This window comes from Castanea sativa, chromosome 1 (genome assembly GCF_040712315.1).
Source record: "Castanea sativa cultivar Marrone di Chiusa Pesio chromosome 1, ASM4071231v1".
Taxonomy (NCBI): Eukaryota; Viridiplantae; Streptophyta; class Magnoliopsida; order Fagales; family Fagaceae; genus Castanea; species Castanea sativa.
In genome coordinates this window covers 62,346,901-62,367,071 of record NC_134013.1, presented here as the reverse complement: position 1 = coordinate 62,367,071, position 20,171 = coordinate 62,346,901, and the positions used below count along the sequence as shown (strand labels likewise).

Here is a 20,171-nt window from a genome sequence, read left to right as displayed (position 1 = left end):
TTTGTGGGATAATCTCTCTATGGTAGCAGAGTTGCACGTGTTGCCTTAGATCATTGCGGGCTACTTTAATGAAGTTTTACTCGGCGAAGACAAGTTTGGGGGCAGACCTATTTGCATTTCTAGGGCGATTAAATTCCAGGATTGTCTAAATAATTGTGGTATGATCGATTTGGGTTTTTCTGGTCCTCGGTTCACTTGGACCAATCGGCAACCACTTCCTCATCTTGTGCAAGAAAGAATTGACAGAGTCTTTATAAATGCTGATTGGAATATCCTTCATCCGGAAGCCTATGTCAAGCATTTAGAACAATCTCATTCGGACCATAGCCCTATTCTACTCTCCTTAAGGCAGGATCATGGGACTCACCATTCTTGCCCTTTTCGATTTCAACCAATGTAACTCAACCATCCTTCTTTTGCTGGTCTAGTTAGCAATGCTTAGTCAGGCCTGTCTACCTTTTCTAATGCTATTACTACATTTACAACAAAAGTTAGGAATTGGAATAGAGATCACTTTAGAAATATCTTCCATAGAAAGAGACGTATTTATGCCAGGCTTAAGGGAATCCAAACTTCCTAATTGATCTTGAAAAATCGTTCCTTGGCGAATTATCAACAATTGACACCTTGGAAGCTAAATTTTGGAGTATGAAGTCCAGAATCTCTTGGATGGTGGAGGACGATAGAAATACTGTCTTCTTTCATAATTCTACTCTGATTCGGCAGAGAAGGAATCGCATCACAAGTCTGAAGGACTGGATGGGAAATTGGTTAAATGGGGAGACTGAAATCGCTAACTTCATTAGGCAAGGCTTCTTGGACCTATTCACTACCTCACATTGCAATTCCTCCCTGAAGGAATGGCAGCCCCCCTTTTGGAAAAGCAAGCTAAATGATGTGGATATTAACAAGCTTGAGCTCCCGATCACTGAAGAAGAAATATTTGCTGCCTTTAGGTCCCGAAAACCGTATAAAGCTCCGGGACCAAATGGACTTAATGCCGGATTTTTCCAACGGTTCTGGCCCGTCATGGGTCCCTCGGTTAAAGCTGAGATTTTTTAAATTTTCTATTTTGGAATAATCCCCGAATACCTCAATAGAACCTTGATTACTCTCATTCCAAAATGCAATAGCCTGGAATCTCTCAACAACTTCAGACCAATTGGCCTCTGTAATACAATTTATAAGGTGATCACAAAACTTCTTGTGGCTCGCATTTGACCTAATTTGGATTATCTAGTCTCTCCTCTTCAAACTGTTTTTGTGCCTAAGAAAAAGGGTGTGGACAATGCCATCGTTGTGCAAGAACTTGTTCACTCCATGTCCAAAAAGAAAGGCAAAAAAGGGTGTATGCCAATTAAGATTGACTTAGAAAAGGCCTACGACCGCTTGGAATGGAGTTTCATAAGAGACACCCTATCCCTTTTCAGGTTTCCGAGCCGTCTGAGTTCTCTTGTCATGAGTTGTGTTACATCCTCTTCCATATTTGTGCTCTTCAATGGTGGTGCTTTGGACCCTTTTCTCCATCAAGGGGCATAAGACAATGGGACTTGCTCTTGCCCTATCTATTCATTTTATGTATGGAAATCTTAGGGGCTTTCATCATGAAAAAATGTGAAGCCAAGTTATGGGACCCTATCTCGGCTTCTAGAGGTGGTGCAACTTTCTCCCACCTATTCTTTGCCAATGATCTAGTTATTTTTGCAAAGGCTAATGTTAAAAAATGTAGAGCTATCAGAGATGTTCTTGACACTTTCTGTGATCTGTCTGGGCAGAAGGTTAGTGCAGATAAGTCCCGAGTGTTTTTCTCCCCCAATGTCGGTCCAAACACTAGAGAAGAACTTTGCAATATCTTAGAATTTTGCTCAACTCCTAACCTGGGGAAATACCTCGGCTTCCTTATTAAACACACTTCAACACCTCAAGATTTTGGGGTCATTGTTGAGGGAGTCCAAAGCCGACTAGCTGGCCGGAAAACACACCTCTTATCCTTTGCTGGGAGGGTTGTGTTGACCCAAGCGAAAATTTCTACCTTCTCGAACTATGCCATGCAGTGTGCATATCTTCCTAGTAAGGTCACTCAAAACATTGATAGATTGTGCCGCAATTTCATTTGGGGGTCAACAGAAAACAAAAAGAAGTTGCATTTAATTACCTGGAAGAAAATTACCATAGAGAAAAAATATAGAGGTTTGGGCCTTCAGTCAACTAAGGAGAAGAATGTAGCATTATTGGCCAAGCTGAATTGGCGGCTTCACCAGGAGAAAGACTTTCTTTGGGCCAGGGTGTTAGCTCATAAATATTCTAGTATAAGGAGGCAAAACCTTCTTAAGCCCCGGTCCTATTCATCCACATGGGCTGCAATTAAGAAGGGTGAATCAGTATTTAAAAAGGGTATGAAATGGATAGTTGGAAAGAATAATGAGGTCTCTTTTTGGTATGACAAGTGGTTGGGTGATGGCACACTAAGAAGTCTGATTGCAGGCCATTTACAAAGAGGGGAGGAGCATCTTCTTTTGAAAGATATTGTTCAACATAATTTCTGGAATTTAGGAGATGTTTCCTTTTCTCTTCCTAATCATTTAGGCCAAAAGATTAAAGCTATTCCTATCCCAATAATCACAGCAAGTGTTGACCGAATAGCTTGGGCCTATTCTCCCAATGACGAATTTGATCTTAAGGAAGCATATAAGTTGGCTTGTATAGCAAATGATTGCCCCTGTGATCTTCCGTTTGCTTGCTCCCGGGTTTGGAAAGCAAACACCTTCCTTAAAGTAAGGTGTTTTTTTATGGCAGTGCTTACATAGGAGTATACTTGTAAGAGAAGTCCTATTTGCAAGAGGGATAAACATTCCTCCCCTCTGCCCTTTATGTAATGATGCAATCGAATCCATTATTCACACTTTGGGAGATTGCCCCCAAGCTTGAAGCTTTTGGGACTCACTTCTCCCTCCTGAACATAATAGCTGGTTTTACAATATGAATATTGAGGATTGGCTTCGTACCAATGGTGCTTCGAATCTGGCTTCCACATTGGGCATTAGCTGGGGTATTATATTTCCATTTGGTGTTTGGAGTCTTTGGCTTCGGCGTAACAATGTAGTTTTTGGAAATAATCCCAGTCATAAACCTCTTGAGATGGAAACTCTTGCCAAATCTGTTGAGTTTGCTTTTCTTGGTGCCCATATGAAGGCGAGACGCTCCATAACAACAATCCAGGTTCGGTGGAATGCCCTCCTAGACAATTGGTTTAAACTAAACCCTGACTACTCCTCTATGGGAAATTCGGGCAAAGCAGGCGGAGGAGGAATTATCCGGGACTCTAAGGGAGAATGGGTGAGTGGTTATGCTAGAGCAATTGGGTATACCACCAGTGTGGCAGCAGAGTTATGGACTCTGCGTGATGGGATTTATCTATGTACTGATTTAAACTTGGAGAATGTTATAATTGAACTTGATGCTAAGCTTATGGTGGATCTGCTTATGAAAGATGAGAGGAGTTCATAATTCAGAATTTAGCACTGCTTTAGGGAAGCTAATAAATGCGCTGACACGCTTCCTAGAAGAGGTGCTGTTAGTCCACATGATTTTGTTGTTTTTCAATTCCCTCTAGCTGATGTGGCTTTGTTGGCTAGTCTTGATGCCGTTGGAACATTGTATGAGCATTTTTGCTCTAGTGTATCTTTTAGTTAGTTTTGTTTAATGTTTAATGCCTGATTACCAAAAAAAATGTTTTAAGAGTATACCTATAGTTTTAAAAAGTGGACCGGACGCATTGGGAACAGGGCACCAATCTGGTCGGGTAAAAACTCCTAAAACCAATAAAAAATTGAATAAAATTGATCAAAAATTGAAAAATTAGGAGCAAAAATAGTTCTTTGATCGTATTGGTTTTAAAAACCATGAGTATACCACTAATATTTATAATTTACCTAAAAATAATTAGATAATAAAAATTAATCATTAAGATCTTAAAATATAGAAAAGGTTGTTGCTTCCAATTATCTTAACTAGTAAAAATATTTATTATCAAATAAGAGATTTAGAGTTTAAACTTCGCTTATACGAAAAACAAACTATTGTCTTGGTGTTATGATAAAAAAACAATTATTATGGAACAAACTCAATAAACTGAAATTCTATATGCTGTATTAAAAAAAAAAAGAAAAAAAAGAAAAAAAGACAGATTCAATTTTTGTTTACGGCAGGGTTTAATATACGGCCCAAAGTTTAAACTGCCTCCTGAACTTTAGTTGGGAATTATCTTGGGCTAAAATAACGGGCCCCAAACGCCACTGTGAATGGAGTTGGTTTATAGGCCGGTTTACGTAGCACTATCAAACCATTTGTATCTGACAAATTTTTGAATGAAGACATGATTTAATACTAACATATTAATTGCCTTTATAATTATTAGAACATATGTTATCGAAATATCACAAGTACAGGATAGCCCAAACGGGAAAAATTAATCAATCACCAGATATATTTGCCCTGGTGGCGTTGGACCTTCTATTATTGTGTGTGTGTTTTTTATACCTCTTATAGGAAAAAAAAGGTAAAAACAGTTTTTTTTAATAGTGTTTTAACTTAAGGTGTTTGTTTCTGATAACTATATTTTTTATTATTAAATTAAGATACTAAAACCATGAAAAGTTTTACCAATTAAGTTAACTAGAATCCACTAAAAATATAAGACTTTTTTTTTTTTAGAGAAGGAAAAATTAACATGCCAGTCACGCATGTAACAATGATACCTTCAACAAGCTTTGCAGCAGAACTGTGGGGTCTTAGAGATGGGCTCCTGCTATGTCTAAACCTCCACTTACCTGCAATTGAGATCGAAATTGACGCTAAATCCATAGTTGATCTGCTGAAAAATCCCAGGTCTGCCAATAATGTTATTTCTCCTCTGGTGGATGATTGTAGGTACCGTATTTCTCAGCTCCCTCGAGTTCATGTTAAGCACTGTTTCAGAGAGGCCAATAGATGTGCAGATGTCTTGGCTAGGCTGGGTTCCAATCAAGCAGTTGATTTTTATGTTTTTAGCAGTCCGCCTGTGGACATTTTGGATTTTCTTATGGCTGATGCCCATGGACTGTACTTAAACAGACTCTGTTTTGAGCCTATTTTGGCTAGTTAGTTGCAGTAATATACTTACTGTGGGGGGTAAAAAGATCCTGATGGGACCGTGGGCCTTTTGGGCCGTGTTAAGGAAGGCCGACCTGACCCTGGGTTTGGAAGTTGTTAATACTATGGGTCGGCCCATGCGCCGAGGGTCCGAGGACTCAGCCGAGGGTGAACTTATCCTCGGACTGACACCAGAGAACCCGGGACTTCATGGTACAGGTTAGGGAATGACACGGTCAAGACCAATGGTTAAAAGGGGTGAACCCTTGAATGCCCCAGAAGCACCAGTGTTGAAGAAATGACAAAGACAAAGGCTGCTACCTCCACATTAAAGACCCTGCACCTACCACCCTGGCCGCATTAATGGGGAGGTGACACTTGAACAGTGGAAGGGAAACTTCTAGTTACTGTTCAAAGGCACTAAGAAAAGAAATATCTAGACTAAGGGAGGTGTTGGGGGCAACACGTGTATAAAGTATTAAGAAGAAGAGTATTTAAGGGAGGACCTAGAACGAGAAAAAAAGGACGGAACTGTTTGTAACCTAAAAAGAAAAAAAGACAAAGAGAGAGAGATAATATAAGAACAGCCTTTCTCGCTTACGTCCGAGGAGACCTATTTACATTACTCTTTGCCGTTTCCTATCCGGCAATCTTTAGTTTGTCATTTAATCTTCACTCACTTCTAACCCAGGGTTTCAAGCCCACTCTCTACAAATTTTCATTGTTTAAGGCTCATTAGAGCCCATAACTTGCTTGGTAAGTGCACTTACACTTCCTTTTTACCAATATATATATATATATATATATATATTAAAAGAGTTGTGACCATGTCAGAGTTAACTTGAAGTCATACACATACACTAAGCAGTGGTTGTGAGAAAATATAATAAGAATATTACAATCATTATCAATTTGTCCATGAAATTTGCAGAGTATACCATAGCACTAAAAAAAAAAAAAAAAAAAAAGCAAGAAGAGAAACAAAATTACATGAATTAAAAAAACTCAAAAAGCGGCCAAACCGAGTTACTCATGTAATTTGTCCCTCATGAAGGGTGCTTTAGCCATCTGATCACTTGAAACAAAGTACCCCCAATGCATAAAACCTGGCTCAAAATGATCAGCCAAAATATTTCCAAGTCCTTTTTTTGTTTTTGTTTTTTTGTCACTTTGTTTCTTAATTTCCTTTCACGTTCAAAATGGGGTTTAATTCATGCATGCATGCATGCAATTATTTATGGTTTCCTTCTAGCCGTGGACGTGGGGTTCCCATCAAATAGCTCATCAATGTAGTTCTCTAAATCTTCAGGCTGGAATTTTATGTACTTCTCTGTTTGTCTCCCTGCGTCCAAGAACTGCGAGAACCTCCCTAAGAATGACCTGTACGCCGGTATCACCACCGCCGATATCGAAACCCGAAGCTCCGACTGAAGCTGCTCGTCACTCACCACCCACGAGCTCTGCGTCCTGTGTATCTCATCGAACGTCTGGTTGAAACTCTTGAACCTCTCTTTGAGAACCGGCTTCGCCACTTTTCCATGGACAGGGTTCAAACCCTCGTGGTTTAGACAACCCAGTAGCTTATTCAACGTCTCTCTCTTGTAATTCTTGTGGTATTGCCTCAGATCCGACGACCGCTTTCGGCACCACGTGTCCCCCATCACCGAGTAGATCTCTGCTGACCCTTTGATCTTCTGCAAGATATAGCGTCCATTGTTCATCAGGAAGATATTGCTCAATGCGACGTCTTTGTACAGCTTGGCTTTCCCTTCTAGATTGGTGTCCAACAAATCCATCACTGTCATCAATTGCACAGCAAAGGGTGTTTGGTTTTCACTCTCATTGTCCATACTATTCATAAAACCATGTTGTTGTTGTTGTTGTTGTTGTTGTGTATCGCTGCCTTCTTCGAAAGGAGGACGATTTGTCGAGTCGATTTGTTCGATCTTTGAATGTTCATTGAATACCTGCTCCAACGTTTCCTTGTACTCGCACGCGTACTTTAGGTAATTCATCGTGTAGCGAGTCAATGGATGAACTGCACCACCAGGAACCGGAGTTTTCGCGGTATCGGCCTTGATTGAATTCTCGAGATCACAGAATATGAATATCGCCGCCTCGCCCAGGCGGGTCCGAGCGGTGTTGGTCTCGGTTTTGAGCTCATTCTCGCACTCGTCCTGAAACAAACCGTCCATGGCCGGAACCGTGTCGCGCAGGGTCTCGTAGATGTCGAGGAACTTGAACAGTTTCTCGGCGGAGCGTTTGGTCATGGCGATGCCCTCGACGAAATTGAGAAGCTGGATGAGGATCCCGCGGGTGAGGTTGCCGAAGAGGCTGGCGGAGAGGGAAGGAAACTCGGCGGAGAAGACTCGATCGGCTAGGCTTTTCTCGCCGGGAAAGTACACGGTGGCGCATTGCTTGAAGGCTTTGATCCACGTGGCGATCTCTCGTTCCAGTGACTCCCAGTTCATCTTCTGAACCTCGTCGATGCTGTATTTCTCGAACCCTAGCCTCTGGATGCTCTCTTCGAACGCGTTCCTTCTCGACATTATGTAGGTTTGGCAGCACTCGGACTCGTAGCCGCCTGAGATCATTTGCTTCGCTATTTTGCTCAGGCCGGAAACGACGTCGTCGGAGTACCCAGGGAAAGCCTCCGGTTCGGCGGATTCGGATTCGGACTCGGCGGTTTTGCATTCCTCTAGAAGAAACCGAAACTCCTCTTCCAAATACGACATCGCTCGCTGTTGAATCCCTCCGATGCGATTGATCAGAGCGCCACGAGACTCCGATTTCTCCTCCTCCGGTTTCAACTCCCGAAGCGATTTCGTCAGCTTGGATACCCGATCCAGAGACTCGAGAAAAGCCGAGTCCTCATCGGGAACCTGGCACCACTTGGCTCTTCCTTCGCCGGAGACTTTCTGCTCCACGAGATCCAAGTATTTCTCTACCAACTCAGGAACCTCCACCGAAACGTCGTCGCTCGTCAGAGACGAGAGAAACTTGTCGATATCCTCGGAAGCTTTCTCGAGGTCAAACTGAGGTTCAGGTTCTTCATTCCGTGACTCTTCATTCTTGATCTCCTCTGCCTCGGAATCAAGTTTTGGCTCCGCGTCGTCTTTGGATTCCGGCACCGGCGAAATGCCGGTACGGTCGTCAGGAAGGTGGTTGTTGTTCTCCATGGTATTGAAACTGTGAGTTTTTCTTTGGTTTTAGGAACGAAAAACAAAGTGAAAGAATAGAAAATGTGCGAAAACAAAGCAGAATTATCCGAATACCATTATTTCTTTTCCTCGAAGGAATTTGAAACGGTCGTAACAACAACGGAGATTGAGGAGCGAATGTACGGACACAAATGAACGCTAGAAATAAAAAAAATAAAAAATAAAAAATAAAAGATATGAGAGAGAAAAAGTTAGTTAGTGTTTGTTTAGAACCGTTGACTGGTCTTTTCTCGAGGTGGCAGAGCGCAATGCGCACCCAACATTCTCTATAATGGGCTCGGGTTTGAGGTTAATGGGCCGGGTACCCGGCCCAACTGTGGTCGGCAAAAAATCGAAAACGCTTTTCTTTTTTTCTTTCGAACAAAAGATAATGTCTTATAAAAATCAGATCCAATAGCAGTGAGCCAGTCACACACACATTGGAAAAATGGGATTGAGAAGGAGAAGAGTGAGGATACGGTCATGTTTGATTGTGTGCGCGTTTTGCATTGGCATGGGGCTGTTGATGCTTTCTCTGAGAACCGTAGATTCTCCTCCAAATCCAACCGATGTTGATTTTCCAGTGAAGCTGGAAGTTGAAGAAGAGAGCTCGGGTCCCGTGAGCGGTGGCGAGGCGGACGAGGAGGAGGAGGAGGCTGTGGTTGTGGGGAAGAGAGGAGGAAAGTCGGAGACTGAGAGATCATGCGCCACTGTGGAAGAGATGGGAAAGGCATTTCATGGAGGGTTCTGGAATGAAAGCCTCCGAGTCAGAAGAATTATTCAGGACCACTTTGCTCTATATGGTACTTTTTTTTATAAAAAAAATTTTAGTTTGAGAATCTAAAGAAAAAAAAAAAAAAATTGCTTTCAAGTTGAATAAGACTGAATTTTATTAAAATAAATAATCATGTAGATGATTACTTTTTAAGGTTTTAATAATCGAATTAAATGCATTGTTTAAAGCAAATTACCTTTATTATTGTAATACACTTACTATAATGAGAGGCATGTCATACGCATTCACTGACTGCTTAGCCCGTCAGGGGTGAATGGCTATAGAGGCGAGTTCAAAGGGCTCTTCTTTAGAAAGGTTCCATATGTTATTAAAAAAAAAAATGGCATACGTTTTCACTGAATAAGCACTAGATGTAAGACTCGACTTTTATCGTATTACCTATGATATGTTATTATATGCATTTCAATACCTTAGTTTTGTTATTCCAGTTCCATAAAAGGGTAAATTTCTGGTTTTCTTTTGTGATTAGAGTAGGCTTTTGTATAAGGTAGGTGAACTTGGAAGCATTTGGGAATAATTAAGTAGTTGCCCATCTAGTGTGAGTTCCTCCTAAGCTTAAGTAAAGTTTGGTATAAGCAAAAGGTTATGATGCTAAGTGGGAGGTGTGGCATAAAGGGTTATATAGAAGTGGGTAAATTGGATTGCTTCCAAATTTTTCATGAGGAATGTTAGTTACAAACTTACAATCACAACATGAATTTAATTAACAATTCAGAGCTTATAGGCATTTTACCTCTAGTTTCAAAATTTCTGAGCATACCTATAGCTATCCTCATGCCCATGGATTTTTTTATTTTATTTTTATATAGGATGTAATGTAATCCAGTTTACAATAAGAATATCCCTTCTAGATGCCATTTTTCCTATCAAATTTATATTTTGAGTCTCTTACTATTGGTACCATGTAATGATCTTATTAGGAGTATGGAAGGAAAAGTTTTGAATGAAAATCAAATAACGCCTGGATGGACATTAGTTTCAATGCTGCTGCCAGAAGAAATTGGATTTGCACCTTAACACATTGTATATCTTGTGCCACAGAAGAAACTGTCTCCAACTGTTTCAATAGATTTATGCTTCAGGCATTCTTAACTACCTGTTGTTCCTTTGAATTTTCTTAAGTTGCATAGAAGCTTCCTTTGCATTCATTTAATATCTATAAATATTGATCCAATGATTTTCTATATATTTCTTTTTATTGGTCATTGGCATCATCATTATGTGCCTTTGTAATGGTATGTGAAGCATGTCATTTCTTTATAAGAAACTGGTGCTTCCTGGAAAACTACTTGCGTAGAAATTTGTGATGGAGAGAGAGAGAGAGAGAGAGAGAAGACATGAGAGTTTATGAATTTCAGCCTTGTGGTCTACATGCACGGGCAATCAATGATAATTTTGAATTTGAATTGCATATTGATTGCTTCAATCCTACAATTTTCTTTAGCAATCAATCTCTTGATGAATTATACTTCTTAACAACTTGTGAGATTTAGCGTGTGTTTGGATTGGGCGTCCAGCGTCCAGCGCCTGCGTCCAGCGTCCAGCTTCAGTTTTTTTTTTTTTTTTTTTTCCTTCCCAGCCGTAGTTATTGACTTTTCTTCCGTGAACAGTGCATTCGTGCACTGTTCACGGACCCACAAATTTTACTTTTCAGCCACTTTTTCATTAAAAATGGGTCCCACGGTACTATTCACACATTTTAAAATTATTTTGGTACAGTGTTTTCAGTTTTCAGTTTTCAGTTTTCAACAATAAGCTCTATCCAAACGGACCCTTAGAAGGTCACATGGTTAACTTTATCTCAGGTGCTTCAAGAGTGCGAAGTCTTCCTCCGGAGCAGTTCTGCAGACATGGTTTTGTGATGGGGAAATCATCTGAGGCAGGTTTTGGAAATGAAATGTACAAGGTCCTAACTGGTGCAGCACTAAGTATAATGTTGAACCGGTCCTTGATCATCGGGCAAACCAGGCATATTGGTCTTTCCTCAAGCCTTTCTGTTCTGTATCATTATGTTGTTTTATTATTCTTCCCATAACAACCTGAATTTTCTGAAAGGCTGATGCTATGGTTTATGCTTTTATCATTGCATTATACAGTATTTGGCTTCTTGGTCCGGTTAACTTTGCATGTTTTAATCAGTTTACTGGGATAGTGTAATCCACATAAGGTGAAATGTCTTAGAATGCAATCTTCCTTGGATGCATTTTACCATATGTTGTCCAATTTCTGGGGTTTGCTCTTTTTTTTCTTTTTTTTTTTGGGAGTTGGTGGGTTTGTGTGTGTGTTGGGTGGGGGGGGGGGGGGGGGAGGGGTGTAGCACTCAATTAGAACAGCATATTAGAGTCCAGGACTGATCCAGAGATATATATTATATGCAATTGCTGTACTGTTAATGCATTTCATTGATCTGATTTTTTTCTTTGCTTCTGTCTTTAGGAAGAAATATCCTTTTGGCGATTACATTTCTTACTCGAACCACACTTTTACCTTGAAAGAAGTCAAGCATCTGTGGAGACACAATGGCTGTGAGAGAAAGTATAAAAGGCATCTGATTATGAGGACTGATGATTTCGAGAAGCCATCTGAAACAAATGTCCTCTGTAGCGATTGGCAGAAATGGAAGCACCCTATCATTTGGTAAAGTGAGAACACTTTTGCTAATAATCAGTCCCTCATGATCAGCAATCATCACTTGACTTTAACTCAGTGCTGCAGGTTGCAAGGTACCACAGATGCAACGGCAGCTCAATTTTTCTTGAAGAACATACACCCTGAGATGAGGAATGCTGCTTCTAATTTATTTGGACAGCCAGAGTCTCTCCAATCTCGGGCTAACGTGTTTGGGGAGCTGATGAAAGTCCTCATATCTCCTACAAAAGATGTAGAGGAAGCAGTAAATTGGGTTATTGGTGGTGGGGTGGATCCTGATATCTCATTGCACATGCGGATGCTTATGAATAGGTATTGCAACTTAGAGTCAATTCCTTGACTGGGAACAGCTACTCATAATTTTTTTTCTGTGATCTGTGGCTCTGGTAGTAAAGGGTGGCAGGTTGGGCTTAGAATAAGTCTTAGTTTCACATCTTACATGTGTATATGTATGTGTGTGCGTGTGTGTGTGTGTGTGTGGGTGTGTGATTAATAACTGAGGTCCATGAAATAGGGCTTCCTCATTATGAACTAATGATTTTACTGTAATGCACTTGATATCACTGTATACAAAATAGATCCTAGCAGAAGAATGAGAACCATTATGAAAAGGAATAGTTCCAGAAAAATGGTGACCAGGTTCACTTGATAATTGCACTAGTTTTTTGTTCAAGTGTAATTATTGTAAACAAGAACTTGTAGTTTATAATTTTTGCACATGGAATGCTCCTGGATTCTTCCAAGGGGTCTTTTTGTAAATGCGTCCTTTTAGTCTGGAAATCAACCAGAAATTGTGTTAAATATTTGGGAAAAAAAAGGTACTAATTTAAGAATTTTTTTAGTTTGTCCCTTCATACATGTTAGGAACAAAGATATGTACAATGCTTTAAGAAAGCACACAATTTTTACATGATGAATGAACATTCTTAAAATGCTGTGGAATGTTCAGTGTGCTCCAAGGGTATGACTTTAACTGATATTGATTACGTACAATGCTTTAATAAAGCACACACTTACAGATGCTTTTACATGACGAATGAACATACTTAAAATGCTGTGGAATGTTCAATATGCTCCAAGGGTATGACTTTAACTGATATTGATTCGGGTTCTTGTATTCTATATTTCAGATCTGTAAGAGCTGCACGAGCAGCATTGAATTGCGTCAGAAAAGCCATACGCATACGAAACCTCATGTCAAGACCAAAGGTGGTTTTAGTGTCGGATAGCCCCTCTCTTGTAAAAAGTATCAAACCAGATTTAAGTGAATTTGCAGAGGTAATTTAGTCCGTGTACCGAATCATAAAGCCAACACATTATTCCTGATATGTATATGCCATCCATACAGGTCAATCCTGTCAAAGTTAAAACTTCTTTTCATCAAATGATGCTATTCTGTTTATATTTGTAGCCATCATAACTTGAATACCTAGTCATATTTTCACCAAAATACATTACTTCTCACTTTGTTCATCTCTCCTAGATCCAAGTTGCAGTTTATTATATATGTATTTTTGTACCTAGTTTGAGTTGACCTCTAAACCCCATATCAGTTACACCATGCAAATGTCTGATAAGCACATTTGATTTTAATTCATCAATTCTTTTCCCAGGTACTTCATTTTGATTTTAAACTTTTCAAAGGGAATATATCTAGTGGCGATAATGGATTGCATAATTCAGATTTTAGGGTGAAGGATTGGGGCCCCGCACCTAGATGGGTCGCATTTGTGGACTTCTTTCTTGCGTCACGTGCTAAGTATGCTGTTGTCTCTGGGGCTCACAGGCGTGTTGGGACTACCTATGCTCAGTTAATAGCTGGGCTGGCTGCAGCATACGGTCTTGGTAAGCCTTTCATTCCTTGATCTGCATTTGTGTTATTCATATATGATCGGATGTAAACTTTCGGGTCTAGTAGTTAAATTGGTTGTCATAATCTTTCAGAGGAGAACTCTACGGGGCCAGGTTTTTCATTCTTAAGTAGCTTCCAAAGTAATTTGTTAGAAGAAGGTTTAAGGCTTCAGGTTGGATGGGGACATGTCTGGAACAGATTTGCTGGTCCATTGAGTTGTCGTCACCAGCCCAGTCAATGTGCTTTCACACCGCTTCTGCCTCCAGCATGGTGGGAAGGACTTTGGCAGTCCCCGATTCCACGGGATATCCGGAGGTTGGCTGCCTATGGTGTCCAATTATCTGGCTTTGGAACTGTTGATGAAGATTATCTTCAGTCATTCTGTAAGTCAAGAAAAACTGTTGTGAAAACTGTACCATTCATTTTGTAATAGTTGGAGTTGCATTTTTTATTCTTCTTATCAACGTAACCATAATGATGAGAGAATTTTTGTTCAACTTCTTTCCAAATCCATTTCTATTGTTGTGAAAACTGATGTAGCTCAATAGCAGATTCTTTGGGAGCTAATTTGTTTCTCTCAACTTATCACAAGCACCACAAAACAAGTAGACCCACGAGACTTGTGTGAGTTGCTTTGCGTGTGTTTTCATAATTAGAACTCTGCACTAAGTGAGAGTGTGAGACTAAGATTTGGTAACGATATGGAACACTCAAAATTTTTGTTGTAAATTCCTAACATTCTCTACTGTAAATTCCTCGTAGATATCACAAAAAATATATATCAACCACAGTAATGATTCCAAATCTAAACATCAAGATTTGGTAACAGTGTGGAAAATTAATGCAGAACATCTTCAATGAAAAAGCCACTTCAAGGATCTAATCTCATTAGAAAATCCTTTTTAAATTTTTTTTTATTAGTAATAGTAAAAAGAATCATTAAGTTCACGATGATGAATACAAAGGAATAAAAAATACAAAGAAATCATATAGGAGGTCTAAGAGAAGCTAGGAATTCAATAGGGGATGAACAATCAGTGAAATCCTAACACCTAGACCAATCAAATCAAAAAGAGTGTGTGGAAACACGCATTTTAATTGATCCAAGGAGTCAGGGCGGGCCTAGGCCACTTAGGCCACCGCCTAGGCCCCCTACTAAGATTTGCCTTTATAAATATATGTTTCACTAATCATAAGAAATAATTTAGATAGAAAAATGTTAGAAATATTATTAATTTTACTTGAAAACTTTACAAATTGATGTGACAATTTTTGAATTATTTTTTGTGATTAGTGATACATCTTTGTAAGTCTCATGTTATAAAATTTATAATATTCCTAACATCATTCATTCAAATGCTTGTTTATTATCTTTTTGAGATGTCATTAATTGCATTCATTTCTACATCATTTGAAAGTTTTTTAAGTAAAATTTGTTATAACTTTGGCATTTTTCCCCCAAAAAAAGCATATTACAAAACAAAAGGAATAGATTTTTGTTATAAAAAAATTATGATATTAAATACTACTTAAATATAATTTAAGTGATAACAAAAATGTCTCATTTAATTATATCACCTTAGGCCTCCAAATTTCTTCTCCCTATATGTGGTATCAGAGCCTTGCGCAGTACTGGTTGGCTTCTGCAAAATCTTCTTCTGACAGCGGAAATCCTGGAACTGAAGTAAAGGACTAGTGATAATTCATGCATACTTGAAAGGAGTGTGACGGCAAGGTGGAAAAGGAGGCCAAGACAAAAGTGGGTCCAAGGTGGGTCCCACAATTTTCATTTTTCATTTTTTTTTTCATATATCCTTTTGTACATAATTTCTTCTAATCATCTCTTCCTTGAAACCATTCTTCATCAATGTCTGCATCCGGATCAGGATTATGATAATAGGGATCATCAAAATCAAACGGACTGGGCATTTCCCAATGGTGTTGATGAGGCCATTGCTGTCTGCAAATGTCTGGGTCGGCGGGTACAATATCTGGAAGGATTCCCTGGTTGAGAGATTCTGCCATTGACAGGATATCCATGATACATCTGCGTGTCTGTGAATAGTACCGTTGGCATTTGTTACCCAATGGACATCTAGAGGGTGGACAATTCCATCTGCTTGAACATTATTTTTGGAATTTAGCTTTGCAACTATACATGCTGAAGTGATTCTTTGACCAAACCTGGGGTGATCTGCTTTGTGATACTTGGACCATTGACCATCATGAGCATCATTTTTTAAAAGTTCATGCCAAAATTTGTTAAAATATTTATTATCATGAAGAAAAATGTATGAGTAGAAACGTGGTTCAAAGTGAATGCACAAGTAGTACTCATTGAGTAAGTACCACATGTAAAGGTAATGAACAACATTCCATCGTGTTATCCAAAATGCAAATGGGGTTTTCCACGGTTGCTCAATATTTGGGTAAATGGCAAGGAAATGGTTCTGGTTTTGTGTGAGGTAATTATGGAGGACTTGGATGATTCTTTTGGATCTGGCTTGAAGAGTTAGGGTTTTTATTTGGTCTTTTATGTCTGAGGGAAGGGTTTCTATTATGGCCATGATGTCATTGGAGGGTGAAGTAGAAGGGTCTGAGGATGAAGAAGGGCCTGAGGATGAGGATGGGTCGGTTATTGGGTATACACATAAGGGTGGAGGAATTATTGTGGTATGGAGGACTGGAGGCTTTCTAGAAAGGTAGTCAGTGATAAGGTTATCTGTACCTTTGATGTGCTTGACTTGGAAGGACCATTGTGAAAACCAATTTGACCATCTGAGTAACTGGGGATGGGGGAGCATTTTTCTTTTAAACTGGAGCATTTTTGGGAAGGAAGACATATCCATTTCTACAAGAAAATTGTGACCAAGGAGGTGAAATTGGAACTTTTCAATACCATGTTTAACTGCCAAAATTTCTTTGAAAGTGGAATGATAATGGAGTTCTGAAGGCTTGAATGCACCGCTTTTGTATCCGCAAATGTTTCTTTTTCCATTAATTTCTTCAAAGAGAGCTGCTGCCCAATACTCATCACTTGCATCTGTCTGTAAAATCCTTTTTCCTGTGCCTGGAATCTGCAAAGGGGGAAGCTTTTGCTAATTTCTTCAACTCGTTGAACTCGCTTCGTATGAGCCGAATTCCATCTTGGAGGAGATTTTTCAACAACTTGGACAAACAATCTCGTGTCTGGAAATTTATTGAATGAAATCTGACATGTAATTAAGAATTCCAAGAAACTGTTGGATCCGTCTGGTGAGTATATCTGGAAATTCACTGAGAGAGACTGCTATGTGAGGCTGCAGAGTATACTTTCCATCTGAAATGTTTACTCCAAGAAAATCAATAGAGGATACTCTTATGACCATTTTCTTTTCTAAAAGCATTATCCCTTGAGCTTTTACTAAATTGTAGAATTTAGTAAGCAATTTTTCATGGGATTCGGCATCTTTTGAGAATAGGAGGACATCATCTACATAGATCAATGCATTTGACAACAGTGGTTGGAAAAGAGTTACCATTGCTTTTTGGAACTGGGATGGAGCATTTTTGAGGCCAAAAGGCATTACCGTCCATTGATAATGGTGGTCTGGAATGCAAAAAGCTGTCTTGTATCTTTCTTCTGAATGGATTCCAAGTTGCCAAAATCCTGCTTTGAGATCAAACTTTGAAAATACTTTGGCATTGGAAAGATGCTGAAAAAGAGCACTTTTGTTTGGCAGTGGAAACTTGTCATCAGCAAGGAAATGATTAAGATCTTGATAATTGATTACCAATCTGAGCTTTCCTCGAACTTGTTCTGCATGCTTGTTAACATAGAAGGCTTCACATGCCCATGGAGAAGTTGTGGGTTCAATGAGGTTTTCTGAGAGAAGGGTAGCTAACTCCTGCTTAGCTAAGGACAAGTATTCTGGATTCATACCTCTATGGCTAGCTTTTGTGGGGTTAACATCTTCATTTTTTTGAAGGGAAGGGTTATGAAAAAGGCTGGGTTTTTCCATAGTGGTTTTGGGTTTTTGAGAAGGAATTCTGAGTGGGTGGCTGCACAGCATTCATTGATGATCTGAGCTTTCAAGGAATCAAAGGGGTTTAGTGAAAACAAATGTGGTACCTGGGTCCATGTGAGAAGGTGTTGTTTATGCAAGAGGCCTTTTGAAGACCATCTGAGGCTAGGTATCTGGTGAAGGAGGTCAAATCCTATAAGGAGGTCTCTGCCTGTGAGAGGGGATCCAAGGACTTGGTGTTTAATGGTAAGGGTTGGGAATATTCTAATGTGAATGGGTTTACTTTTCTGGGTGATCAAAAATGTTTCTCCATTGGCTGCTCTGAACATCTGATGATGGGGTAACCAAAAATCTTCTGGTAAAATCTTAGGATGAAGGATTGTTGCTGCTGCTCCTGTATCAAACAAGGCTATCACTGGGATGGGTCTGGAATAGGTATCAAGGAGGATGTGAACTTGGGCTATTGGTGTGGGGCCAATTATTGGGGCTATAAGAGGCTGAGATGTGTATATGGTTTGGATTTCCGGGTCTGAATCATCTGTAATGCTTGAATCTGGTTCGTCTTCTGAGGATGAATAGGCTATGACTGCCAAGGCTTGGGGAGAATAATCATCATCAAGTGAAAAGAGTGATTCCACATCCGAAAATGGGGTATCATCTGCATGAATCTGGGCTTGCTCCAAAAGCTTTGTCGCTTTTGCTTTCTTTGGACAAAATTTTGCAAAATGACCGGGATTTCTACATACAATACAGACTTTTGAATTTTTACATTTGAATGGATTTCTTCGAGAAACTTCCATTTCTTTTTCGAAAAATTTCTTCTTTGGATGAGAATATTTCTTCTTCCAAGAGTACTTCTTATAATGACCTCTTCTCTTTGTGGGGCAAGAACAATTCTTATCATAACACTTAATCTGCAAATCTTTTCTTTTGCAATTGTCTTTGAGCTTGCTATGGATCTTGTCAATCTCCGAAAGAAACTTTTTTTGATTGCAAAGTTTTTCCAAAGCAATGATGACATGTCGATAGATTTCTCCAAGAGAGGCTTGCTGCAAGGTGATTTTTTGAAGATTCATCATGCGAAGAGTTTCATCACCAAGTGGTTCTGGAAAAGAATTCAAGAATGTGTGCTTGGAATTCACATCATCCATGCCATTAAAGGCATAATATCTGCTTGACATTCGTCAAAGTGTTTCTCCAAATCTTTTCTTTCAAAAGAACAAGCATTTCATCAATAAGAATTCATCTCTGGCTACTTTGTAATGGGCTAATGAACCAAGAAATTCATTATGGAGGATCGTGAAAAATCCTCGAGTGTGTTACTCACGGGCTGCTTGTCTTTGCCGTATTCTCCAAGGTTATTCCACCATTGTCTCGCCTACTCCGTGAGTCTTGCTACAAATTTGGCAATTATCTCGCAATTGTGTTATTTGGGGCTTGAAGTTCAAATTGTACACCATGAATACATGTTGAAAATTTCATCATGCCATTTTGAAGGAGGACTGTTATCAAGGGTGAACAGGTGTTTTGAATCTGTGGTTGATGAGTAGGTTAATCTTGTATGATGATCAGGGATGACAGGTGGTGTAGGGAATATTGGTGGTGGAGGTGGAGGTTTTTTAGGACGAAGGGCATCATCTTCTTCTTCTACTTTTGGGTCAGTCATGAAGACTTCATCTAAGTCAAGATCAGACAAGTCTAGATCTGCTTCATCAATGACTGGGAGGACAAAAAGGTTCTGTTTGTTCTTGAAGAGTTAAAGTTCTGAGAAATGATGATATCGGGTTTGGAGGGTCAGTGTTTATGTCTAACAGGTTCATATCTGGGGGTCTGGAGGAAGCACCAATGGTTGGGTCTGGTGGTTGGTATAATGGTTCTTTGTCTTTTTTGAGGAGAGGAGGTTCATTTTGTGGTTTGGTTAGAGGTTCAAGTCTGGGTTTGAGTTGAGGTAGTGGTGTATTGGGAAAGAGTCCACATGGTTTAAAAGGGTTTTGAGCTGGGTGTGTCATGTTTAATGGTTGGAGGTTTTGGTATGGGGAAACTGGGGAAAACGGTGAGAGTACTGGTATGGATAGATCCTTATACAGTGATTGACGAGGTTGGTATGGCATATAAACTTGCATTGGAAGAGCTTGAGTAGCTGCTTTCTGTGAGTTCTCCAAAGACTGGAGTTGCATCAACAACTGTTTTTTTTCTTTTTCTTTTTGCCCAATGAGGGGAAAGGATATAGACAAATCCTTTACTGTAGAAACAATTGTCTCCAATTCTTGTTCAATTGACATTATCTTCTTCTTCAAATCTTCAATGAGGGAATTTGAGGATGAAAAGGTATTGGATACCGCTTCAGTCAACTTTTGTTGATTGTCAAGAATTTTTGAAAGAACTTGATTCTGTGCTACAGCATTTTCTGCCTGCCAATTAAGGGCTGCTTCAGCTGATGAGACCTGTTTTTTACTTCCATCTGGATTGGTTCCAACAGGGTTTTTTATCTTCCAAACATGTTTTACATTGGCTTGTGGGTGATCAAAACTTTCTAAGGG

The 20,171-nt window shown here is 39.5% G+C and overlaps 2 protein-coding genes across 2 annotated transcripts; one reads left to right on the top strand and one right to left on the bottom strand.

The window, feature by feature from the left end:
• Window positions 1–5,980: 5,980 nt before the first annotated feature.
• Window positions 5,981–8,465, bottom strand: LOC142622490 (exocyst complex component EXO70C2). The gene has a single exon (XM_075795966.1). It carries the CDS (start codon window positions 8,307–8,309, stop codon window positions 6,366–6,368), a length of 1,944 nt encoding a protein of 647 aa, XP_075652081.1. The 5' UTR covers window positions 8,310–8,465; the 3' UTR covers window positions 5,981–6,365.
• A 276-nt stretch (window positions 8,466–8,741) lies between these two features.
• LOC142628286 (uncharacterized) lies at window positions 8,742–14,192 on the top strand. The gene is made up of 7 exons (XM_075802381.1): window positions 8,742–9,133; window positions 10,932–11,094; window positions 11,563–11,763; window positions 11,842–12,087; window positions 12,906–13,053; window positions 13,389–13,620; window positions 13,720–14,192. The coding sequence occupies exons 1-7, from the start codon at window positions 8,779–8,781 to the stop codon at window positions 14,055–14,057; spliced, it is 1,683 nt and encodes a 560-aa protein (XP_075658496.1). The 5' UTR covers window positions 8,742–8,778; the 3' UTR covers window positions 14,058–14,192.
• Window positions 14,193–20,171: the final 5,979 nt, after the last annotated feature.